Source organism: Ambystoma mexicanum, chromosome 13 (assembly GCF_040938575.1).
Source record: "Ambystoma mexicanum isolate Mex_15411 chromosome 13, UKY_AmexF1_1, whole genome shotgun sequence".
Lineage (NCBI taxonomy): Eukaryota > Metazoa > Chordata > Amphibia > Caudata > Ambystomatidae > Ambystoma > Ambystoma mexicanum.
Window position 1 is genome coordinate 505,848,605 of NC_090938.1, and position 27,073 is coordinate 505,875,677.

The 27,073-nt window shown below is 48.4% G+C and overlaps 1 protein-coding gene across 1 annotated transcript in view; it reads right to left on the reverse strand.

Annotated features, from left to right (window-relative positions):
* Positions 1 to 27,073, reverse strand: part of BECN1 (beclin 1) — a 649,635-nt gene that overhangs the window by 528,327 nt on the left and 94,235 nt on the right. Inside the window, exon 2 of the mRNA XM_069634173.1 lies at positions 22,197 to 22,322. Within this exon, the coding sequence (XP_069490274.1) occupies positions 22,197 to 22,320 (124 nt within the window). The 5' untranslated portion in view covers positions 22,321 to 22,322. The remainder of the gene's footprint in view (positions 1 to 22,196; positions 22,323 to 27,073) is intronic.

Sequence of the window (27,073 nt, forward strand, 5' to 3'; positions counted from 1 at the left end):
TTTGGGTGATTGTTGATTATTTCACAAAATATGCATTATTCATACCTTGCTCTGACTTGCCTGCGGCTCCGGAATTGGCGAGACTGTTCTTGACGAATGTGTTTTGTTTCTTTGGATTACCCTTGGTTATTGTTTCTGACCGTGGTACACAATTTGCGTCACGATTCTGGAAGGCTCTTACAGCTTCTCTGGGTATTGAGGACAGGTACTCCTCGGCTTACCATCCTCAGACGGATGGGCAGACAGAGAACTAACGCCACTATCGAACAGTACCTACGCTGTTTATGCCTTCAGTTCCAACAGTCTTGGTTTACTTCTCTGCCTTATGCAGAGTTTGCATATAATAACTCTATGCATACATCAACTGGGGTTTCTCCTTTTTTTGCCCTGTATGGTGGTCATCCCAGGGCACTCCCACTTGATCCGGTATTGCCGGCCGTCAATCCAGCAGCAAGAGACTGCATAAGAGATCTCGATAAGATTCATCGGGATGTACGCTGTCATTTACTCCGAGCTCAAGATCGTGCCAAGAAATATGCCGATGTGCATCGATCCCCTGCATCAGTCTATCGGAGTGGCATGAAGGTGTTGTGGTCGTCCCGTAATTTACGAATTGCGGGCAAACGCTCGCTTCTGCCTAAATATGTGGAACCCTATGCCATTACTGATGTTATCAATCCCGTGGCGGTCAAGCTCTCCCTGCCACGCTCATGGTGGATACATCCAGTCTTTCACGTCTCCCTGATCAAGCCTTTCATCCAGGGGACTCGTCTGCCTACAAGTCCTTCACCAATCTTGGTGGATGGAGAGGAGGAGTATGAGGTCTCGCATATCTTGGACTGCAGGGTGTCTAGGGGTACGTTGTTCTACCTTGTGGATTGGAAGGGTTATGGGCCTGAGGACCGAACCTGGGAGCCTCTCTCCAATTTACATTGTCCGGATCTTCTGAGGAGTTTCCATTCCACCAGGGGGTTGCCGGAGTCTTTGGGGGAGGATGCTGTTGCACTTCGGGCTTCCCCGCGGGCCTCCTTGCAGAATACGACTTCTTTACAAGCTCTTTTGTGGACCAGATACAGGCTGCCATGGCGCCTGTACAAACTACGACGGACTCCGGGTCAGCTGACACGTCTGTACGTGGAAGATGTATGGCAAGACACGCACCCTTACGACTATAAAACCACCGTCTTTCAAGAGGCTCGTTGCTGCTAATTAGCATTACAAGCTACAAGCGGTTACGTCCGTTACTTCTTCGGGTCTTCTCCACACGATTCCTCATCTGAATTCCTGGTTTCGACCCTTGCCTGACTACCGGATTGATGACTTGTCTCCTCCTTCATTCCTGTCGTGCTCGTCTGGTTTTTTGACTTGGAACGTTACTGGATCCGGCTCCCTTCTGTCTCTTGCGGTAATTCATTCCAGGTTGCCGCTTCTTCACATGGAACCAAAGCAGAGGACTTGCTGTCATCTATCCGGAACTTTTCAACATCTACTCTGGATGCATGTGTGCTCAGGTACATACTTAATTGGCAAATCCCGTCTCTGCTACTATTTTATCTCCACAACTTGTTTGGATATTTGTCTTCTGTTGGATTCTGGGACATTGAGTGACTGTCTTGTGAACTTGTCTTCAAGTGCATATACACGCTCTGCTGAAACTGCACCAACCCGGCACTAGTGCGACCCTCGTGCCGTTCGGGGCTACTACCCTATACGAACATTCCTGTTTGTTATTTTCTCCTTTCGTTGTCTTCTGTTTCCTGGATTCCTTTCCTCAAAATTTCCTTATTCAGGTTAGTTCTTACCAATTCGATATATAAGTTGGGACTGATACTTCAAAGGCTCTTTAGAACATCCCACTCAATGTGTTATATTTCTTGTAGATCCACCACGGGGAAGCTCCACTCCAATACTTATCTAGGTAGTTTCCCATTTAATTCAACTCTTCTGATTACTTGCCTTAACTTCAACACTAATATCTTTGTATTCTTTTGCAGCATTGGTATTGGCGGTGTGTGTTCTCCCCGCTCTTTTATTCAATTGACACCTCTGTCTGTACCAACTGAAACAGCAGAGAGGTGCATTGTAGAAAAGAGCCCCTCTTTGAGGAAGCCTGAGTCTTGTACTCCGGGGAGCTGGGATGGAAGGCTGACTATCGATTCTTGTACCACCATCATCTCCAAGGTCACCCCTCCGCATCTTCGGCCTATTTCGGAGTGGCCTCCGCATCTTCGGCCTATTTCGGAGTGGTGAGTAACATTAGAATATGTTACCTCATGTCTTGCCTTGTTCGCTCTGTATGGTTTGATATGCGCAAGATTTTCGTCAGTTGTGTAGATGCTCAATTTCACCCAAACAGCCAGGGACTCCCTTCCAACGAAAACTCCTCGTCGCCAATTGTTGCATTTCCTTAGATACGAAGACTCAGTGATTTAGTTGTAGTTATAACTAAGTTCATTCATAACAACAGGGAGCCGCCGGTTGGAGCAGCTTCTCATCGCACAGCGCTTTGTGTATGATTCTGAAACGCCATTCCGTTCTAGAACCATACACAGGCACACGCGCAACAAAGCATGAACTAAGTACAGGATTATATAAATATCATAACAGTCTGGGACCTAGGAACAGTGCCTTCTGAGATGGTGTCAAGCAGGACCTTGGATAGTTGATGGAGAATCCCAGATCCGTCAGCAGCTGGACGGTCGTCTGTGTGTGTCTGACAGCCAACTCCTGTGAGTGGGTTCGGATGAGCCAGTCGTCGAGGTACGGGTACACATGTATACCCAGTATGCCACAGATGGGCCGCCACCTGTGCCAGGCACTTCGTGAACACCCCGAGGGCCGACTTCAAGTCGAAAGGAAGGGCATTGAACTGGTAGTGCTGTCACTGCAGCACAAAGCGTAGGAATTTTTGATGTTTCATGTGAATGGGGACGTGGAAGTAGGCATTCTCCAGGACCAGCGACTTCAAGAAATCTCCTTTTCCAGTTGGCCAAGCACGTGCTGCAACGTGACCATCCTGAACTTTTGGGACTTGAGGTACTTGTTCAGATGTTGCTGGTCTAGAATGGGCCTCCAGCCCCATTGACAAAAACATATATGGAATAGACTCCAGGGGACTCAGCTCCTGCGCTGAAATTCCAGGGTATGTCCTTGGGCGAGTTTCAGGATTTGCCCCTGGAAGTTATGGAGTGCATGGCGACTCTAATACGGCTCAGTATACCTTCAGGTCTAGTCCTCACTCAATATGGCGGCTCATACTTTAAACCAAGACCACGCCCCCTTCTCAGCGCGTTGTATCTGTTTCTACACAGCCACCTTCAAAGCTGCTGCGCTTCTTTGCGGAGTTTATTCCCTTCTACGGATTTGCCCTTGCCCGCCTGTCTTCCCTCCCGAACCTCTACGTCCTGTAGTGTTTTTTCCTCCTGTTCGTTGTTATTCTTTCGTCTCGGACTTTCTCTCTCTTAGACTCCTCCTACTTTCCGCCTGTGCTTCGTTCCTTCCTTGGGTTTCTTGCGAGGTATTCTTACCTCTATACCCTGTCTTCTGTGCTTCACTCTTGTGGTGTCTACGGTTAGTTTTGCCTTTCTGATTATTTTCTCCCGTTCGCGGAACTGCTTTCACTTTCACCGCGTCCGCGGCTCTGTGGTTTCTGCTCGCGGAGCCGTTGACACTTTCACCACGTCCGCGGCTCGGTTGCTCTCACTCACCCGGGCTCAGCTGTTTATCAGGTACGTGGGTCTCTGCTACTACCTCTTTAGGGATACCACTTTCTCTCAACCTTCTTATTGGTACTATCATCTTAGCTCCTTACCTTCCTCTTAACGGAGCCCCTTCCATTCTTTACGCTTACCAGATATCCTGCCTACAAATTGCCACTCACCCCAGAGTGCTTGACCACCGATCAAGATACCAATCTTCAATAATCCACCATCTTCCTGCAGATCCAGTTTAAGGAAGTAACATTGTTGGTACTACCAGGGATTTTTCCGCCTAAGAGGCTTTTTCCCTGTGATCTGGGGTTTGGCTCCTTGGGGTTCCCCTTAGACAGGTTCCCTCTTCTGTCAAGGTGGCCTCTGAAGAAGCCAGGGCCTACTACACGAAAAGAAGAAGAAGAAATCATTCCAGAAGAAGTTGACAACCGACCACAAGAAGTCAAGGAGAAAGCCTGCTGCAGAAACCAAGGACAGTTCATCAGAAGGCTCAGGTGAGGAGGAAGTTGGGAAGGAAAGGACCTTATCTGACAGCCTCGACAGCGAGAGCGTCCAGCACCCATCTGTCGTTGGTGATCTTTTCCCACTCGCTAATGAACCTCATGGGGCCAGACGTCCTGGCCTGTTCAGGCTTGCTTCAGCGCCGGCATCCTGCCATTCAGGGACGGCGGCGATGTCCTCCTCCCGGGTGGCCTGGTAACAGCCTCTGTAGGCTTCCTGAGTCGTGGACCAGGAAGGCTGACGGTACGATGAGGAAATACCTTTTGATGACCGGATAGATTTCCCTCTGTTGAAAGGCATGTCCAGCACCCTCATCTGGACCTTGTGGCAGAAATGTGTGGCCTTCAACCAGCCTTGGCGATGAAGGCAAACACCGATCCCCATCTGCCAGAACCCTGTGTCAGCAATTTCCAGCGCCACTTTCATGGTGTGATCCGACGCTACCTCCCCCTCCTGAAAGAGAGCTATTGCCTTCATCCTCTTGTCATCGGGGAGGAACATCAAAATCAGACCCAGCTGTACCACAGCTGCCAGTCGTACCTGGCTAGGATCGCCAGTGCGTTGGCCACCTTGATGATGGCCGCTGCAGTGTAGATCACCTTTCTTCCAATGGCGTCCATCTTCTTCCCCTTGCTGTCCGGTGGGACTGAAGATGAAAAGGATGTGTCAGCTGACCGTTTCCTTGCAGCCGCCAAAACCACTGAATCCTCAGGCACTTAAGTGTGGACACCGGCACCCAGTACTTGTCCAGCCTATCCTGCTTGGCCAGAGCCATGCAAGGGTTCTTCAAGAGGGCCAAGCCCTCCTTCCACACGTCATCCAGAAAGTGCACCACCACGATTGTCTTCCTCTTGGCCTCACGCCTCTTATACAGGAATCCCTCCTTTTTGGAACAGCACAGAGGCTCTGGCGATCATGGAATGGATGACCCCACCTTGTCCGGTGGGGACTCCATAGGTTGCGGAGAGCCGCCACCAGCTGCGATGATATCATTGTTGTCGTTGTCTGCCGTGGTCGCATCCATCCCCTTACCCGTGTCCGGGACTACTGGGGAAGAGGGTGCCCGACGTGGATGTGGAGGTTGAAATGGGGGCGTCGGATGACACTTCTCCTCTTCACCGATTGCTGACAAGGGATCTAGGGGAGCAAAGGAACCGGGCCCTGTGGCATCCTCCTCTGGATCTCAGACACCAAGGTGTGGAGGGTCAACATGATGTCCAGAGACGCATCCCTTGGCTGAGCTGGGCCCTGCTGCCATTGCCGCCGTCGTAGTCTTAGTCGTCGTCCTCTTCCACGTCCTCGTGGACCATGTGCAAATTCTCCAGGTCCTCATCATCCGTGGACGAAACTTCCATGGACCAGGGCCAGGTCTGATGCAGGGCCTCCTTGCCCCCCCCCATGCCTTTTTCCATCTTGAGGTGTCGGAGCCGGGCCCAGAGATGGCATCCCCCTTCTCTGGTGTGCTTGCAGACTTCACCAAAGTCACTGCAGGGGTTCTTCTCCTTGGAGGCAGGGACACCTTCTGCGCTGTTTGGGTTACCTTCACGGCGGTCACTCCCTTTGCATTCGTAAAAGCAGTCGCCACCAGCTCTATCATCGACAAAGACTTCGCCTGCGCCGATTGGGCCTTCTTGGGCAGTTCGGTCTTCTTCTCCTCCTCCCCTGGCTTCTCTGGCTTCTCCTGCAGTGTAGCCGGGTTGGAAAGTGTTCTCTTCGAGGAGGCGCTCGATTGCCGGCTGTTGATGGAGGCGGATGGTGATGTCGATCACGCCCCGTCCATCGCAAGACCCGCTTGCGTGGTGACCCCGACGGAACCGGACTTGGGGTTCTTGGCCTTGTCTTGGGCCCCCACGGATGAGGCGCCTTCAAAGGACTTAAAAAAGACCGCTCCTCGGACTAGCCGATCCTGGGTGAGACATGAGCCTGTTCAGAGCACAGGGCAGAGGCCTTGGCTTTCAGCCACGCCGCCTGTCTACTGTGCCTATGGTTCTTCATCTTCTTGGAGAAGCTGACACATTTCTCACAATCCCCTTCCTTGTGGTCTGGATGCAGGCAGTAGAGGCACTGCAGGTTTGTGTCCTCCACAAACACATTCCTAGCCCGCACTTGGTGTAGGGCTTGGAGAGGGATCTTCCTTCCTTCTTCTCCGTCATGGTCGGAGGGCGCAAAGTAGGCCCGATGGCCTTCTGGAAACTTCGATGATCTTTGCCATTGAGGGGCACTGAAATTCACCGACAAAGGATCCCTGCTGCGGGCAGATGGAGAAAAGAGCACACAGGCTCTTTAGTAACAAAAACAGAACCTTTTTCCGTTCGCAGAGCAACCTCGAGGACTCCCAACACTAAAACGTGCAGTAAAAATCTGAAGATGGCTGCCAGAGGAGGGGCGTAGGGAGAGGACCGTCATTTGATGGGGCAGTATGACCCAGAAGACAGTGATTGGTTTAAAGGAGACATACAGTTTGTAAATGAAAGTGAAACTGTTTTTTCTTTTACCGAGGATTCCCAGCCTGACAGGAAATATTCAGTAGCATGTGAATCCATGCCAGACCACATGCTGGACAAATTATGGTTATCATTCATGTATAGATCGTTCTCATTGGCTTGACATTGTTCCTATGGCACTGACAAATGAGCTTTTTACTTGCAATGTGGACTTCAAAGGTTCCTCCCCTCCGGGGGGTGCACTGTTGCGCAGCATCGAGAATGGCCGCAGCCTGAGAGCGCTCTGCTGGAGGCTACAGATCCTTCTCCCACCAAAGCTTCTTAACATGCTACAGACATTCGGATCTTATCCCCAATTGTGACGGAATAGTCAGGGAACACCTGGACGGCAGCTCAAGGGCTGCGGACGGTGGATTGCGGCGGCTGGAGCGTTTTGGCCGCGTGGAGCTGGTGTGCCCCTCCCCCCCGCCTCGTGGAGCCCTGTGCCCCGGGGGTCATCGGCGATTGCTGGGGGTGCAGTTGCCGTGGCTTTGAAGCGGGCGCTGCTTGGAGCTGGGGCGCGCGCTCCGCGGTACCTGTGTGTGCCGTCCCGGGACCGGGGGGGCGGCTTTGCGGTCTGGCCCGCGGCGCTGGTGCCCCAGCTCGGCGCCGTGGGCCCTCCTGTGACGGATTGTTGCTGGGCTCCCGCTCAGCTGCCTGGAGCTCTGGAGGCGGTAGGAGAGAGGGGTCGTGAGCCCCGTGGAGGTGAGTGGAGCTGGCCCCTCCTGCTTGACATATTTCCCCTTGTGGAGGGGCCGTCATCACCGCTTCAAAGAGTGGTTCCCAGTGGCGAGTGACTTTTGGCACCCCTGTCCATTTGGCCGTGGCTTCCTGAGAACTGTTGGGGAGGGGGGGGCATTTGAGACCTGGGACAAGTGGCGATTTCTTGTGGAACAGTGACACTGTGGGAGACATGGTGGGGTAACTCTGCTGCCCCCCCTTCTTGGATGTGGAGCGAGGTGCCCCCCTTTCCGTGGAAGTTTTTTCTGTCTTTCTCCCCCCCCTTTCTCTCTGCATTTTGGCCTCTGTACTCCTGGTTGCTCCTCCGGATTGGACTCATGGTGGGATGGTCTGTGGGCTGGTCGTTGGTACCCTCCGCCACCTGTCTTGGCTGAATAACAGTGGTGTGGGGCGTAGCTCGTGATCGATCTTGTGGCTGGGGGGGGAGCTAGGATCTCTGCCCTCATCTTGTGCACATTCGCCCCTCAAGTCTGGTGAAATCTGGCTCATAAGAATCTCTCCTTCCTGTGCCTGGTGCTGGAACGAGTTGAGCACGGCCACCATCTGTAGTTCCCTGTACCCCCCTAGAATGGGTAATCCAAAGAATCACTCCAAGTTGGAGCAATTTGCGAAGGCGGACAGATCAATAGCCGGCCAGGAGGAGGAGTCCGGGGATGCACGCATTGACATATCTGCCTTAAATCAAACCCTACTGGCCCTCAAGGGAAGCACTGACAGCTTGGGAGCGAAAATCGATGCTCTAAGTAAGGTAGATGTATCGGCGATACAAATTGAGAAACTGTGTGGAAGGATGCCAGAGGCGGAGCAGAGGATTGGGGATGGGGAGGATAAGATCTCCGTTCTCCAAAGAGAGGTGGCATCCTTGCAACAGACAGTTAAGAAAAAGAAAATAACGGCAAAGAATGACGACCTCTAAAGGAGATCCAGGAGGAACAATATAAGGATTACCGGGGTGGCTGAGTCCACTCATATTGATAACATGGAACTCTTTGTTGAACAGTTACTAAAGGATGTTTTGGACAATCCGCCAGTTTCGAATATGTTAATGGTCAAAAGGGCCCATTGTTCATTGGCGGTTCGACCACCCCTGGGTGCCCCGGTAAGAGCTATTATAGCCCGAATTTTCAGCTATAGGGATCGTGATACCCTGTTGCGCGTGGCCAGAGAAAAGAAGAACCTGCAATGGGGCTCATCGACAATACGCTTATTTCCTGAATTTAGCCAACAGGTGCAGGATCAGAGGAAAACGTTCCTAGGCGTCAAGGCCATGTTGCGGAAGAAGGGGATCCGCTATGCAATGATGTATCCTGCTAAACGTAGGGTGGTACATGATGGTAGGGTGTCCTTCATTAACCCTGAATTGGCCGAGAGGTTGTCTCCTGCGCCTCCTGCTCCAATGTCCCCTTGACCAGGAGTAGACCGGCGTGGTCATGTGGCTGCTCAATGATGCACGGCCGGTCCCGCTTGATGGCTGTGTAAGATATCACTCAGCGATTTGACAGTACCATGTAATTCTGTCCCCCGGTGGGTGATCAAAATGTGACATGTAACCATGGTATTGAGCCTCCAAGCTTTATGAGCCGCAGATGCCGCCAGCTTCCCCCCACGAGCCCAGCGGCCACTTAGCTTGGGTTTGTGTAATGCTTGTGGGGTTTAGGGTGGTGGGCGGGAAGAGGGGACCTGTAGATTGGGGTTTCTGGCATGGGAGGGGGGAGAGGTCCGGGGTCTGGTTTGTTATTTTGTTAGAGTTAGTTGGGTGTTATTGGGGGGAGGGGGATACACAGACTGAGAATTAAGCATGGGGGAATTACTTGTCTTTTAAATGACTTTGACCTGACTTTACACCCGTTAGGGTTCTCTCCTAGTCCTGGGCGTGGTTGTCCTGATATACTCGTATCCAAGGGATGGGAGAGGTGAGCTTTCTTTTTGGAATAGGCAACGCTCTAGGCGCGCCCGTCCAGATTAGAGTCTCCCATGGCCGTGCACCGGTCGATATTTTGGCGACTGCAGCTCATTTAACCTATACCCATAGAGCAATGACATGAGTTCTCCCTCGGGGCCAGGTTCTCCTGTCTCCTTGGACATAACTTTGCCTACATGGAACATTCGGGGCCTCACTAATGCAAAAAAGGTGCGACTCATATCCAACTATACAAGGAATCAGATTAATGTGCTATGTTTACAAGAGATGCACCTGGGGAGAGGTTACAAGCTCCCTGCCCTTTCCGGCTGGGGAATTCATAGGTATGGATCTTCTTACTCTACACACTCCCGGGGTATTGCAACATACATTCATCGCTCCCTGGGATTCAAACTTCTCAAGCAGGTGGCAGACGAGGAGGGACTATTTCTGTTGGTGGCTGGGGAGATTGCGACCCAATCTGTCCTAATTGTAAACATCTATGGCCCTAATTATGACTCTCCCGATTTCTTTCAGGCATGCTCAGAGCATCTACGACTGTTCCCGGGTTACGAGATAGTGTGGGTGGGGGATTTTAATGTAGCCCTCTCTTCCACGTGGGACAGGTCGGCATCAACCCAACGGTCGATTCCTCACGCAGTGCAAAAATGGCAATCCATTACAGTCGATTACTCCTTGTTCGATGTTTGGCGACGGTGTCATCCTGACGCCCGGGAATTTACGTTTCACTCTAGTGTGCACGGGAGTTCGTCCAGGATTGACTACGTGTTTATGTCCCCGGGCCTGGCCCGCGGGGTGGTCAGGGCGGATATTCTCCCACGTACCCTTTCGGACCATTCCCCAGTCCTTGTGAAATTTAGGGGACCCCCATCTTATCCCAGGCAACTTCGTTGGAGGTTTCATGCCCGGGCGTTGGAAGACTTGGTGTTTCGGGAGGAGCTACGCCAGGCCATGATAGAGTTTTTTCAATTTAATGCGGAGTCGGTTCCCAGTCCAGGGGTGGTTTGGGAAACTTTTAAAGTGTTCTTGCAAGGCTGGTGCATGTCGCAGGAAGGGGGGGGTGCTTAAAAGTATTCGCAGAGTGATTGCACGTAAGGAGAGGGAAATTAGGAATCTGGAACTCCTTCAGGGAAGTGCAGATTCTCCAGATCTACAAGCTAATCTTGCGACAAGGAGGCGGGAGGTCCGGGCTTTGATGGACGGCGAGGAACGGTTCCTGGGTGACCCAGTGGCTGCAGCGAGATAGAGGGAGGGAGATCGCCCGAGTAGGACCATTGCCTGGGCCGTCAGACAAGTGAACCGATTGGAGCCTATATTAGAGGTGGAATCCCAGGGTGGTGCGCTTACCAGGGATGTGCTAGAGATAAACGAGGTATTTCACCAATATTATGAGCAGTTGTACACTACCCATGGTTCGGCTGGGCATGACGATATTACCAACTTTCTTGATGGGGTCGCCTTGGGTTGGCTTGATTCTGAGGTGGGTGGGCTTCTTAAAGAACCTCCCACGACAGAGAAATTCCATAGGGTGATTATGTCGCTTCCGGATGGGAAAGCCCCGGGAACGGACGGGATATCAGCTGAATTATACAAAACATACCCTGATTTGCTTATCCCCCATTTATGTAAAATGTTTGAAGAGGCGGCGTCCTCCGGAGTACTCCCAGAGTCCATGCGGACTGCCCTGGTTACGGTATTACTCAAGCCCAATAAAGATCCTAAAAAGTGTTCCTCCTACCGTCCCCTGTCAATGACAAACACTGACAATAAAATCATCGCCAAATTAATTGCCGATGTCATGATTCCTGCCACTCCTGTCCCCAGCCCTCCAAGATGTCAGGCTGGTGCCAGGTAACGATCACCTACATGGCCCTCAAGGGCCTCTCCATTCCTCCAAAGACCCACTTGGAGTCAGACTTGGCACTTGTGGCACCAGACTCACTCACTCCCATAGGATAACATTGGGGATTGGACTTGTAGTGCATTGTTGGGGACAAGATGGGTGCCCCCACATATTTCAGTTCCCAGAACTGCATGCGCAGTCTAGTCTTTTGGGTGTGGTTCAGCCCAGAGACACCTGGGATACCCAGAGACTATTTAAGCCACGCCCAGGTTGAGAAACATGCTTTGTGTTTTCTGCACCTGCAGCGTGACACTCACTGTTCGGATTGGTCTCCAGTAGGCCTGCATCTTTCTTGTGCGCTCAGCTCCTGCAAGAACAAGAACACCGTAAGGAACAGCCTTACCTTGCAGCGCTTCTGCCCATCATTCATCGCTCCTTCTGTTCTGCTGGAATCTTCGGCGGTGTCATTCCCATTCCGGCACACCGCTTCCTAAGGAAAAGGGAAAAGAACAGAAAAAGGCATTAGTAAGCATTCAGCAAATCTTCGCTTATTTTTTAAAGACTGTATGAGCTTCAAACGCATACCTGAATGCCAGCCGCTCTGGGGGAACTCTGTCTCCGGAACTTCTCATCCATCTGCAAGAGGGAAAAGACACTCCAGGTTAGTGTGGAAACATCTAGAGGCGCCGCATACCGCGCTTACTCACCGCATTTCTTCTTCATAACCGGCATCCACACTGAAAATGTTGCGGCACCTAAAAGACACAGAAAAATAACTCAGTTCAATAAAAATACGAAAGGGTCGCATCGCGCTCTCACTCACCTTCAGCGCTATTCAGCTTAGCAGCATGTCGCCATCCCCGGACGCCGGCCATCATCTAAGGAAGGAAAGTAACCAATTTAGAGAACTGTTCAAAAGACTCATTATACTTACCTGTCTGACTCTTGCCAGTGAAGTAACTAGGCAGCAACGAGCCTGCATCAATCAACACGCCCCTGCGCTGAAAGCAGGACGGAGAGCACACTTTCCAAGAAAACAAGGTGAGCTGTGGATCAAAGAGAGGGGTTGGACCCCGGGAAAAAAGGGGTTCAAGCACACAGACAATAGGGAGTTAAACTCTGCCAATCCTGTGTTTCAGGCCCAGTCTCCAGTCGAGTAGACTCCAGGGAAGGGTTTGAGGTCGTAAGAGGTCAGAACAGGCTGAGTGACGTCCCCATGGATACCAGGTGAGCGTTATAGCGGATCAGCTTCTCCCACACATGCCTGCATTAATCCTTCCCGATCAGGCGGGTTTTATTCCGGGGCGATCCACTCAGAATAATCTACGTAGATTATTTACTATGATACACAATGTGAATCCGGAAGTCCCGATTGCGGTGGTAGCCTTGGACGCGGAGAAGGCGTTTGATTCTGTGGAATGGCCTTTCCTGTTTGAGGTCCTGCGCTGCTCGGGCATCGGATCCACGTATCTTGGCTGGATACGCCTTCTATATTCGGCTCCACGGGCGAGGATTTATACGAACGGGGGTCCAATCCGCTCCCATTTATCCAACTCGGGGCACTAGGCAGGGCTGCCCCTTTTCCCCTCTCCTATTTGCCCTGGCTACTGAACCGGTGGCCTGGCTATTGAACAGGTGGCTGTGTAATGAGAGAATTCCACTCTCATCACGGAGTGACAATTCGGTCACACGTATCTATTATTTCACTCTACGCGGATGATATGCTTTTATATATAAAACATCCTCGGACAAACTTGCAACCCGTGATGGAGGAGATAGCTGCATTTGGCGCTCTGTCTGGGCTACAGATAAACTGGTCTAAGTCAGAGGTGCTTCCGCTCACACCGGGAGTTGCCCCGCAGCATGTGGGTGAGGCCTTCGCTTGGTGTCCACAGGGAATCCGGTATCTGGGTATTAGGGTGTCCACTTCCCCCGCACTTTTGTATCAGGAAAACTGTCGCCACTTTGCAGCATTTGGAACATCGGGTGGATTCTTGGGTCCGGCTTCCTATTTCCCAGGCGGCCCGCATCTCCTTAGCTAAAATGATTGTCTTACCGAAACTTTTGTACGTTTTTAATAACGTCCCGGTATGGCCCCCGGTATCATTCTGGAACCGTATAGAGTCTATGTTGACTAGGTTGATCTGGGCGGGGAAACGATCCCGCATCTCCTTCCGCTTAATGTGCAGTTCATATGCGCAGGGCGGTTTTGAGGTTCCCAACCTGTTTCTTTACTACTTAGTGGCACAGATTCAGTCCTCAATCTGGTGGTGGTCACCAACGAACAATCTGCCACACTCGCAGCTTGAGCGGGCAATTGCTCAAACAGAGGACCTTAGAGGCTTCCTTTGGGCCGCACAGGAGCGCCATTTGAAGACAGAGGTTCAGCCCTTAGAAATCACACTCAAGGCCTGGGACAGCCTAGCGAAGTGGGTTGGGATGGGTTTGTGGTATTCACCCAGGATAGCCATATATAGGTTCCGTGGGATCCCGCTTACATTTGAGCACATCTTCATTCAGCATTTCCAGAGTTTACACATTCACAACCTGGGCGATGTGGCACCACAAGGGAAATTCATAACTTGGGAAAATCTTAAGGCGAGAGGCGACTGGACTCCGCTCACCCAGTTGTTATATTTCCGCCTCCGCGAGGTACTGAAATTGAGATGGTCTGACTTTCCAGACGCCCCAGAGGATTCCCAAATTTTAGAGTATATTGTGGCCCCACCTTCTTCTAGAAAAGTGATTTCTTCCCTGTATTGTCTGGCTCGAGAGCTTGGGGTTCCTCCTTCTTCTTCATATAAGGTCAAATGGTAAAATAGTATGGCTCGTTCATTGTCTGAGGATCAATGGAAAGGCATACTTGCTCAGTCTAAATCGATTTCTAGTAATAACAGATTTCGCCTGATTCATTTTAAATTTTTGCATCAACTGTATTATTCTCCTCTGTCTTTACATAAATTGTTTCCCCTTCGGTCACCGGAGTGTAAGAGATGTCATCAGTCCCCCGCTGATTTTTACCATGTAGCATAGTCCTGTCCTCATGTCCAGATTTTCTGGGGAGCTGTCGCTGAGGTGATGGAGCAGGTGTTAAGAGGCCACGATCCCTTTCACTCCGGAAACGTGGGTGCTGGCGTGGGTAGATCTACATGAAAGCAGCGATCGAAGGCTGTTTGGTATGGCCTCTGTGGTCGCCAAGTCTCTGGTGGCACGTACATGGGGGGCATCTACGGTACCTTCAATACATCAATGGGTGAACTGCATGTAGATGTAGGAGCGTAGGGAGATGCAATACAACCAAACGCTCCCCCTTAACAGTAGGCCCAAGGACTATTGGCACTCCTTCAGAAGTTACATGGCTCGTGAGTCTGACTCTAAGCGAGCCCTCTCACCGCAGGACAATGTGGAAGGCACCCCAGAACGGGGTTGAGGACTATTGGCTTTACAATTTGTTCAGTGTCTACGTTGGGCTGTGGGTCTATTAATGTCTGGCTTATCGTTTTATTAGGGTAGTCTAGGTCAAGTGTCCTAGGAGAAGTTCATGACATTTGGATGTGTTCTGCTGTATTTACAGTTAACCTGGTGGAGGTTTAAGGGGGGGGGGGGGGGGGGACAACTCGGTCCCGAGCGGGATATTGTTGATTGTCTTTTTTCCGTTTTTTTAAAGTTTATATTGGCTTCGTCTGATGAGTTGTATGTTGTGCAATTGGAAAACTAATAAAGAAATATTGAAAAAAAAGGTTCCTCCCCTCTGTTTAAGAAGTTTTAGGGACGTGCGCTTGTCTCTCTTGGATCTGGCTATTCTTACATCGTACTGATGGTAAGTCTTCCTCTTGAGCAGCCCCTCCCCCTTGCGAGTGAGACATCCGATATACACCATAACAATCGGGACTATTTCACACCTAGGCCCGAACAACGTATCACTACCCCTGGCCTCCTCCAATGCCTCATATAGAAGGCATGTGAACTTCTACTCAATCCATCGTTCCATCTCACTGCATGACCACCCCAGTTAGAAGATATCCACGCCAAGGAGGGATTCAACCCATGAGCGCGGAGAGTAAAGCCAATGTCAAAATGAATCATCAAGTGGTCACTCAAATCTGGACCAGAAATTGAGAGGGGCCTGTATTGACTAAAATTTGACGGGACACAAATAAATTATCGATCCATGAGGAAGCAGATCTCCTGTGCCATGTGTATATAAGAGGCACCTTTGGAAACTGCATCTCCACTGAAAATGTTCCCAATCGGTCAAAAATGTGTCCTTAATAAGGTAAGATTAGTTTGAGAATCATTGGGAATGACCCCAATGGAATTAAGTCTCGCCCCCTCCGCCCAGTCAGAGCTCAAATCTGCCCCCTGGAACTATGACGTGCTCATTACCCACTGATAACCAAGATTTAAATGTTTCCAGCAGCACCTCGTGAATAGACGTCATAGACTAACTAGCGGGGTTCCAGTACATGTTAACCAACAAAAGGCTAGACCTCGTCTTGGGCTCCATCAGAGAAACTGCAAAGACCCCTGCAGACAGATGAAACAAGTCTGAGTGAAGGTCCAGAGCCCCTTGTCCGCTCTGGTGGACGGGGAGGAAAAAGTAGAAAAATCTGCAAGTTCAATCTATAAGAAATGGACATTGTTTCCTGCAAGAATAAGAAATCAACTATTTCCAACAATTCCAAATTAAGCAAAGCCCTTTGCAGGTTCATAAAACCACACACATTCCATGACAGTAATTTTATAGAGGCGAGGTTAGGGTTGAGTCAAACCCCATCTTAGTGCAGAGAAGGTCTTGAATGCTGACTCAATCCAGGACCAATCCTGCCCTTATCTCAACAAATTTGAAATCTGTGAATGTGCAGTTGGTAGAGCGACTACATCCATAAACCTATTAGTAGGAGTGTTTAAAAAACCTATCAAAGGAGTAGACACAAAAAGCTTAGCTTTTTCGGTAGTATTCAACTCATACAATTCTAACCCCAACAATTTCAAGGTGGACCGCAGCTCCCAAATCAAGTTGGAAATGATGAGCAAATGAAAATAAAAACCATACTGTTGTTGGGCATCACAGAGAGAGAGATGGAATCAATGTGATCAGACTTAAGGGACCTTGGCACCGGAATCTTAAGTGTTAATGTGTCCCCACGCCCAGATCTTTGAGTTGTAACGCTCCTTAACCTTTGACTCATGTCCAATGGGAGGGGGGAGGAACCGGGTGGATTGGGTTTTGAGGGGGAAGTTGGTACGACATGCATTACTCACCGGAATAGCATTTCTGATGATTGTATCTGCTTAGATTCACATGCTGTGCATATAGTCCGACATCTAGTGGTAACCGCAGAGTATTGCATCTTCTCTTTCGAGGATTGAAAGAGGACGTCGGCATAGGCATGTCTGTAACACTATCCCTAACTTGACGTCATACACAGAAATCCTCACGTGTCAACATCATCCGTAGATTAAATAAACTGTGTAGACGGGCCTGTTCGAAGAGCCGCAGCATTAGTCTCCACAGTTACCAGCCCCGAAGCCCCAGTACTGGGAACCCTGTTAGAATGGATTTGAAGGAAAGAAGTAATTTGCAGAAGTAAACTGCAGATCCTGCAGAATAACGCTCTAAGGACAGCCTTGAGCATTCCTCGTAAACAACTCATATCCTCCATAAGAATAGTCCACAATTGGCTCTCCATCAAAGAAAGAATCCAACTTAAAGCTGCATCCCTCACTTACAAATGCCTCAATAACTTTGCGCCACAATATCTCGGAGAAATTTGCCCTGAAACAACACGTCCGTCTCCCCAGATCAGCTAGTTCGGGCTGCCTACAAGTTCCTAGCTACAAACTCAAAAAGGTAGGAGGGAACAGTTTCTCTGTCCTAGCCACCCAACTTTGGAACTCTCTCCCTCCCAACTTTAGAACCAACCAATCCCTCCTCAGCTTCAGAAAAAACATGAAGAGTTGGCTCATCCTCAAAAATGACCCTTAATAGTGCACCGGCCTGACCTGTATATGTGTAACATTTTCTGCTCCCTTTGTATTTATATGTGCTTCTCTCGCCTTTATACCTTGCATGACACTATGAATAACCTCTCTTGTATATATTGTTCATAATCTGTTGTACTTCCTCCTCTTCCTGTGTAACTAAAAAACTGCATAAGTTTGTACTGCGCCCAGATAATAAACAAATACAAAATTTTCATTTGGTGCCCCTTCGTATGGGTCAAGGAACTCCTTGAGGTAGGAGGCAGTGAACTTAATAAACCCAACCCAAATCAGGGGGTTCCCCTCCCTCCTCTCTAGATGGTTCCTTGAGTTGGAGATGGGAACCACTGTGTTTCCGCCAATCACCCGACCATGTACACCACCTTCAGAGCCAGCATTGAGCGAAGTGTTCCCTTCAGACACCACCTGGGGGAGTGATGATAAAACCATCACCCGGGGTCTCTTGTGTGAGCCCATAAGAGATGATGAGGCTTGCGGGAAAACCCTAACCTTCATGGGCTGAGTATTGAGGTCTATGATCTCATCAGGTGTGGGGATGTGGCATTAATAGATGAGGAATTCCAACTGTTCAATTTTAATGGCGACTGATTTATTTACTTCTTTTTTTTCTACCATTACATTTCTTTTTCCGTTGCACATTAGAGAGGGGCAATGTGATTGTTTCCTAAATCCGTGGCTCTTGACAAGTAGTTCTCCACAGTAGAAAGCTTTGCAGAATTACTTGAAACAATATCTTTGATGTCATACAGTTGCAAATGTAACTTAAGAACCAATTGGAGGGCTGAAATAGATGTGGGGCCCAAAGAGTCCAGCCTAGGAAGCACCTCCGATTGTCTCCTTAAGTGGATATTTTTTGGTGTAAAAAAGTCCATATTCTGAAGGTTTTGTGGGTTCAGACAGGCTAAAGCTGTGGCTGCATCGTGGTGCACTGAGAAGGGGGCTGTCTCACCGCTCTGGTCCTTTAGGGCTGAAACGTCGTCTTTGTTGACCGTAGACACCTCCACTGCCCTACACAATCTCAAGTATCAATCATCTAGGATCATTGAGCTCTCCAATAACAGGGAAGTATCACGCTGTTGAGCAGTACTGTCCACCCTCTTCATATATCGCACCCCTAACACCAACATCCAAAACCGCCTGGGGGGAAAGCAGCAGTCTCAATGAGTGATCTTCCACACTTAAAACCTGTGCATACGTGACACCTTTCTTGGGGGCCCCAATTTCACAGCTAGAGTAAGACCAATCAACCCACTTGGGGACGGAAGCACTCCCTTCAGAGCTGTCCGAGAAACCTCTTGCTGAGCACCCTCTGCTGCCTCATGCAAAGTAACGGAGTCCGCTCAGTGCTGGAGCAGAGAACCTGCCTCTCCTGGAGCCAGGTTATAGTGCAATGAGGACTCCTGAAAACAGCAGCTGCCATCAGTGCTGGAGGAAGGAGCGCAAGCCAATGGCACGGCAACAGGCCTGCCTCCACCTGGGAAGATCTTCAGAACGCCCTTACTCGAAATGAAATTTAGCAGAGCCAATCGATTTCTTACCGCTTGTAAGGGCCCAGACGTTTGTAGCACTGCGTTTCGAGCCCCCAGCACCCCCCGCCAAACAAAACACTCTGCATACCCAATAGTCCCCCTGGGGGTAGTGTATCGTGGATGGATTACATGGGGAGGGATTTCCCTTATGGGATGAGGGATGCCCATACCGGGTGAATGCGGTATGTTGCACCCACACCTATCCACTCTCTCCCTCCCACTACCTCCATGTACATCTGTGCCCCCGACCACCCTTCCTACTGAGATGGAGAAGAGAAGGGATGACTGGTTAGGGAGTGATAGACCCAATACTGGGATGAAGAAGAGGTGCAGAGCTGTGCAGATCAGTGCTCTCATCCACACAGAGCAGATGAGGCAACCTCATCAACACAGCAACATAAAAAGGAAAGAAGGACTCACTAATAAGAGAGACCCTCCCTCAAGAAGCTGGGAGTTTGAGAGGCTGCCAAGAGAAGGCTGCAGTAGACGGGATGACTACCTGTCGGCAGAGGCGTCCGTGAGAGGTCCACAGAGCCTGGACCAGAGCAAGAAGCAGAAGCAGCGAGTCGAACAGGAGGGATGGAGCATGCAGGACGCTCAATCCGCCCAATCAGATAACGGAAGAACACTGCAGAGCCACCGCAGCTGTTGGTGAAGCAGAGAGACGATCGAGCGGAGCCCCAAAGCCCAGAGGCAAGAGAGAGACACTGTTAAGCACCCAGAAGAGGGTGAGCAGATCAGGAAGATTGTGGGAAACTCTGAAGGGCTAAATAGTTACAAAGCATGGGTCTGGGACATGCGCCTAATACAAAGCTGCATCCTGGGTCATCTTCTTTGTGGCGGTACCAGGGAGGATAGTGAACCAGGGCTGCCAAATTCCCAAAGAGGAGAAACACGGGTCTGGGACCCACATCAAATAAAGCAAAGCAGAAGGAGTTGTGGTATGCAGAGCAAGACCTAGCAGGATAGTGAACCAGGTTTTGCCAGAGGCTAGAGGAAGCCAAACACAGGTCAGTGACCAGCACCAGAAAGACTAAAGACAGCCAGGGGAGTTCTTCCAAGATGTATCCCTCTCTTGAACTGATGGGCAAAACCAGTCCAGAGACATGCACTTCATTGGACGTCCTACTCGAGGTAATGGAAGCTACAGGCCTGTAGCAGTTTCGTATCATCCAGAGTTGGAACTCGTCTGTGCCCAGAATATCATGCAGTCTCCAATGCTGTGCATCTTGCTGTGCAACCTTGTTGAGGTATTTCTGACATTGTGCCTCTGGTGCTGCTGCTGCTCTCCACCACATTGCTGGAAATTAAGTCCTTGCTCCTCCTTACACGCTACCTGCAGACTCTTGCAAGACTGCCAAGAGTGACTGCTTATTCTGGCTGCTGTATTGTAATGGGGGCTGCAACAGAGGTCCAACTCATTGTTGAAAGTCAAATCTCCAGCTCCTCTTGGTATCCAGAAATGTGAGGTCTGAAGCAGAGCGCAAAACCGTGCACCTGAGATCAAAACCAAAACATGCCAGATCTGAAACTGAAGCTTACCTCTGCACCTAGTACCCAGGACCTCTGTGATAGCAAACAACAATTAGAGCAGTCCCCCCAAAGGCTTAGGGTTACCTGGAGTATCTTCTAGACTGTGGTTTGAGGGGATTGTTTGCTTACCTCTTTCATTGCCCTCTTTGGGCCATGTAATTTCCAGTAGGGCCTAAGTTCTCCTTGCACTCGGCCCTGGCCTAACTTTCGGTGGTGGAACAAGAGTACAGGATTTTTGTGTATGGGTCCCACCCCAAGTCTCTCACGATGGGTAGCGGCCCTCTTTCTTCAAGGAAAACCTAGACGTATCATCTTACACATTGTCACAATAACAGACCTCGACTATTATACTGTGCCTATTAAACCATGAGGGAAAATATTGGTAAAACCTTTCAACTTCCTCCAAGGATCCAAAATTGGTTTCCCGTGTGATACCATTGATAGACCATAGTTTCTGGGATAGGGATGAGTGTTTTAAGATAGTTTTTCAGTTTGTCAAATTTAGAAGGCTTGCAAATTAACCTTGCATACATTACTCCACCCCCACTGTAGCCTATACAGCAGTGTATTGTGTGCAAAATAAATTTTGAGATTTTAAGTGTAGTAGATACCCCAGTTGGAATCCAATGTTGTGTAGCATATATGATTGTTTTTACCTGCCTTATAGTTTACTTTGTTTAATGCACCCTTTTTTGTGGTATTAAATAAGGATATTTTTTAGTTATATTTAACGGTGTAAACAATCTATTGCTGGACAATCACAGAGTATGTGATTAGTCACATTCAAGTCTTATAGTTTTTGTCTAAGCCTCAATGATCAGTCACATTTCCAGTGAGAAGTTTGGTCTAACGTGGTTAGAAGCCCTACAGGTCTACTGAGGTTGGTCTCTCAGAAACTTATTCTGAAAAATCCGTCCTATGCTGGTTTGTGCTACTGTTTTGACAAAGGTTCTCCAATCTGCTCATCCTTGGATTTCTAGGACATCGGAGTACTTTCTGAACCCACTTGATCTTTGCTTCTCCCCTCAGAGTCCCAGAATGAATTTCTTATCTGAACTCCTCAGCTTTGGCTTCAGAGTTGCTTCGCTTATTTCTACTGTGTCTGTCCATGGCATTTCCTAGCTCCCTTTGTCCCGCTTTCTGGTGACATTTCAGTCTCTCTCTTGGGCCATATGTTGTCCTCTCACCATCTAATACCCGTGTTGCATCTAGTGTAAGGCAGATCTTTCCAACTTTTCTGAACATTCTATAGTGTTGCTGGTCAGCCACCTCTTCGCCCATCACCCGCATACATAGTGAAGAGCTCTTCTTGCCTTGTCTGATGGCTGCGGTCGTCAACATTTTATGATACGTCTAAATCTCCCAACTTGCAATCTGCATCACTCCAGCAACCGACTCGTCCTCGCTTGCTGCTTCCTCTTCTTCAAATCAAGGATAGTCCATTGATCGTGCCGTCTTGTAACCCAGTGCCATGTTACATAGATGTTAATTAAAAAAAGAAATAATCTTGGTAGTCTATCTTGCCCTTCAAAAATGTTATTTTGATAGTTTACAGTTGGTGATTAATCATAGACTGTTGCGCAAGCACACTCAAAAGTTGAGACTACATTCATTGTCCGGAAGCATTTTTCATCTGGTTTCTCCAAATACGCCAAACAAAATGCATTTGTTTTCCCTGTTCTCCATCTCAGTTCCACCCCCTCCCTTGCATATGACAGGCATGTAAGTGCATTCTAAAGATTTAAGTATCTGAGTAAACTAGCGACCAATGCTTAAATAGTGGATCAATGCAATATTTCTGCCAAAGACACAAATTCCTCCATCGATTCCCAATTAGTTTTGAATTCGCTCAATAAAGAAAAAGGAGTTCAATTAAAAACCATAAATATTTTGTGTCAAAATGATGCCAGAAAAAGAACTACTACTAACCAGTCAACTCCTGAACGGCTACACGGTCCAGAATCTTAAAGGATGGGTCCAACTTGAGGGGCTGGCTGCATCGCTGACACACAAAGCTAACCTGCATAGTGGAGCTAGATTTGGAGGCCTCCATAACTGAAGGGGAAAAAAGGAGAAAAAAAAGCTTTAAGTTGCCGAATCACAATTCTTCCTGAAAACTATCAAGAAACTTGTCAACTAAGGAGATGATGCCTTTCTGTGGGCCTCCGTTGCAGGAGAGACCCATTGAGTCTGACAACTTGGAAGACATTTACATGAATGTGAATAGAAATTCCATGTGAATATATACATAAACACAAATATTTATGAGCAGAAATCTCCCACTGACAATTATCTACAAGAAGATTAGACCTAGTCTGGTATTTTCATTCTCAAAGGTCCACATACTCCAGTTCGTGCATTTTTACCATCATTTATGACTAAGAAAGCTGCATTCATTTCAAACGAAAATTGTAGTGTGGCATCCAATCTAATGCACCCAAAATGTAAACCTCAAGGTTGCTAATTTATAGGAAATGTATTGTTACATTCACAGTAAATGGAATGCAAATTCTGTTTAAATCGCATTATGTATTTGTAAGCAGCTAAATAAACTATGAAGCACTGTAATGTGCATGGATGTCATGTGGGTTGTTGCTAGACAATTAGGAAGAGCCCAGTAACGTCAATAGGATTGCAGATGTATAGATTTAGTCCGCAATACACCCCTCTTAAAAACCAATATGACCCTCATTCAGCTTGGAAAATTTATGATATTTGGTTATCGAAGGTTATTCGTTTGGCTGAAAGAACACCCTCTTTTAGTCCAGTAAATCCTAAAAACAAATTACTTCAACTGCCCATTGAAATGAATTTGACTGAAACCCAAGTTCCAGATTTGGCATAGAATATGCGTGTTTGGGTTTCCCCAAGATTCACACCCCGTTGAATGGTGTCAGCCAATCAGAAGGCTAATAATGCAGGTGTGCAACAACAGAATAAGGCCACATTCCTTTCCAGCCTCCCTCCAGCACCAATCTCCTACCCCAGTGTGCTAATAGCTTTAGGCATCAGGCTGGGATGTGGGCTTGGCCAGTAAGGCCCTAAACACTTGTTTTGCTTGAGCCCATCATGGCTCGTGTTTTCAGGTAGTTACTGGTCAAGCCCACCCCGGTGGATGATGCTTAATGCTACATCTTTGTCATCATGAGGCATTACTACCGTGGGAAAAAAGGATATAACAGGTGTTATTGGCCCAGAGTTATAAGCCCGATGTGAAGCAGAGATGACATAATGAGGATAAGGACTGAGGGTAGGATTCTTTTGCATTCATGCCCTGAAGACTAGGAGGGTGGATTGCAGGCAGAAGTTGAAAATCTGTGCCAAAAAGAAACCCGAAATAGAGAAGGACAAGTCTAGAAGTGTACTTTTCACTATGACCCTGCAACAGAAACAAAAGGCTTGCTTTGAACTCTAGCCCCGGCACTTTGAGAGTGTGCCCAACCAAAGACCCTGGTGCCCTAGCTCAGAGACAGTGCACATTAGATTTGGGCATTCGGACAAAAACAAGATTTCCTCTAATGCCCTTAAATCAGACGTAGTTGTCCTTCCTGACACTTTAGTGTATTGTTCCCTTTTGAGATTTAGTTTAAATCCCCATGACCCTTTACATGTTCCTGCCAGCCAAATACATTTGGAGGGGGCAGAATGAAGGAGGGCAATCCAAAGCTAAAGAAGAAAGGGAAGGAAAGGGGGCAGGGGTCTTGCAAAGCTAGAATACTTACAGTTTGTGTTTACTCCACCCTTTCCTGTGCTGGTTTTGCAAAGTCAAAATCTGATGTCCCACTCAGGCTGTATTTGGATTAATGTTGAATGGGGCGGGGAAGGTCTCTGTAACTGAACAGTCCACTTTGATAAAGGTGTTGAGCTAAATTTTTGGTTGTCTCAAGTGTTCTATTGGTCTCCACTTCATCACATAACTCATCATTGCAGAGTTGAGTAAAGGGTGCCTCCAGCGAACCAGGCATCACCCACTAAAGTAAGTGATACCTAGGAGAAACGAAGAGCTACATAGCTTGGCGTACATTTAATCCCTATAATGAAAAAAGTGATGGATGGTTTTGAATAATCTGAACCACTGTTACTGCTCTGGCAAACTTCCATACCACAGTAATTTAGTCCATCTGCACCATTGCAAAAGGGGTCCAGCCATAGCCCAGGTCACCTCTGCATGAAAACACAGGCAACCACAGACACGTTTCAGCATGCTTGGGCATCTGTGAGGTGCAGCTTGGTTCCCTATGGCGCAGCGTGCAAGCCGAAACATGTCTGGGAATGCTTGTGGTCTCATGCAGAAGGGATGTGACCTAGCAGTTCGGGCTGGACTGCCCCTTTTTGAGTGGGAGCAAGCCTGATTTGCATATGATCTTTCCCCTTTCTGTAAAGGCTTGGCAGGCTAAATAATGGTCTGGGGGTTGCCCATAGCATTGCCAGAGGTTATGATTAATTTCAAAACTTTAGCCATCAGCTTTTGTTTTGCTTTAGTACATTTAACCTCAACATGAGATGCAAACTATCACTTCCTGTGTTATATATCTCACCGATAATGCTTAAAATATATCTTGTATATTTTTCCGAATGCTCCTTTTAACAAATTCCTAAAGACACAGAGATAAAGTCACATACTGTATGGGACAACTTGACCTGGGAAGCGAAAACAAGTTCCTCGTGTCAGGCTAATCAGACTCTTCAATGCTACAAGCAGGAACTGAACAGCTCCCAGTAATTTTGCACTATGCATCGGCATGGGGAATGGATTCCTAGGGAGAGCACGGGCAGAACTCTCATATTGCCACATTTTGACTGATAGTAGCTCAGCCAGTCCTGTTTAGTTACATTCTGAAACCTGTAATCCTGCATTTATAATATGAAAAGCAAAACTAAAAAAGGTGCCAGAATGTAATGACAACTCTGGGTTCTGCAGGGATGTGTTGCATATCTGTGCCGAAACAGGAACACAAAACCGAAAATGTATTGCATTTTGTTCACAAAACAACAATGACAGTAAGTTTTATACTGCATTTTCACGCATTGTTCTGCCACTTCTTGCCGCTGCTCGTTTAAAGCGAGCCAATCTCTGTTCAGTAGTTTACGCAGTGTAAGGACTCAGTCTGGTGTGCAGACTTGCAGGTCTCCTGCACGGCTTGAATCCCAAGTAGCACAGCCTACGTGGAAGATATAATCGTAAGCAATCTTAAGGAGGTGAAGGCACCCAGTTGAATCTGGTGGAAGCATTTAACAAGAAAGCATATGCAGTCTATCAAAGCTATGCTGAGACAGTTGTAGGATTCCAGACGATCAAGCATGGTGTTTAGGTCAAAAGGATTGAGAACTGTTAACAAGTCGAGCAAATTCAAGTGACAGCGGTATAGATCCCTATTTCTGGCAATAAAGAATTCCTCAATTAAGTTCATGAAAGCACTTTCGCTCCCTTTGCATGAACTGAAAGAGGATTTGCAGGCAAAATAAGGCATTGTTTTCGAGGTCTATTGGAGGCGACAGTGGCAGCCAGGATCTAGTTTGTGCAAGGACATGGAAAGTTAACTTTCTGGTCTCGTCCTCCTCTTCATGTGATCTACTAACACTCCCCCAAAGAAGTCCCTCCTCCCACCATTATATGGCTGTCATTAATGTCTGTATATATGTTTGAAGAACAAGTTAATTTCTGGATGGGTGAATGTTTTCTTTGGGGGGTTTTATGTTTGCGTCTGGTTGATTTCCTATTTTGCTCACATTCTCATAATGTGGCTCGCCGCTTGTTTCCATATAAGTGCTATTGTGTCTCCATGCACAATAGCTCCCTTTTCAAATTCCTTCTCCTAGTCTACAAAGCGGTCAATGGTATCGCCCCTCATTACCCGGCTGCCCTGTTTCTTGCTCCTCCCCTGCCCTCAACCTTGCTTTCCCATGTGCCCCATGCCTCCTCTTGCTTCCGCAGTTCTTCCCTACTCCATTGGCACCGGCTGTCAATCACAATCAATGCCAGCCTGACTCTGGATCTTTTCAAAGTTCAATGTAAATTTCACCTACTTGCCAAAGAGAGAACTACTCCCCGCCTGATCCCAACACTCCCTTTAGTGCCACCTAATGATGTATGTACATTTGTATATTTGTACAATATTCCTCTTTAGTTTGTAGCACTTGCAACCCTAGGTAAATGTTACCTTTTTGTAAGTTACCTGTTTTTTTGTTTTTTTTTGTTTTTATGTTTGTTCCTGATCGATTCCCCATTTTGCTCACATTCCCATAATGTGGCTCACCGCTTGTTCCCATATTTGTGTGCTTGTTCCCATATTTGGGTGGGCGTGGTGGGGTTAGTGATAGGTGTATCAAGAGCGAAGTGCTAGGGAGTGAGCAGCTCCAAGTGCCTAGGTGGTGTGGTCAGCTGCCAATAAATAAGAGCAGGCCTGTGGTGGCATAGGCCAGTGCGTCCAAGCAAGTGCTGGGAGGGATGGAGGAAGTAGGCGATTGGGTGTGGGAGGCCAGGGCCCTGGTCACCATTATCAACAACTGTGGGCTTTAGCAGAGGAGGGAGGAAGAGAAGGAGGAAGTGAAAAGGAAAGTCTTGAAGAGATTCCAGAATTTGAGGGGATCTGGATCAAGACGAAGAGGCAGGGGGCGGCTGTTACATAGGAGGAAGCCTGCTGAGGAAAGAGATCGGCCACCAGCTTACTGTTTAGCGAAGCGCTTGAAACACAGAGTTGGTGATGGAGGAGAGTAAAGATCTGGAGGGAGAGCAAGTTGTAGATAGTGTGGTCCCTGGACCCAGACAGCCTTGTAGATGATGCAGAAGGATTTGAATTTGATCC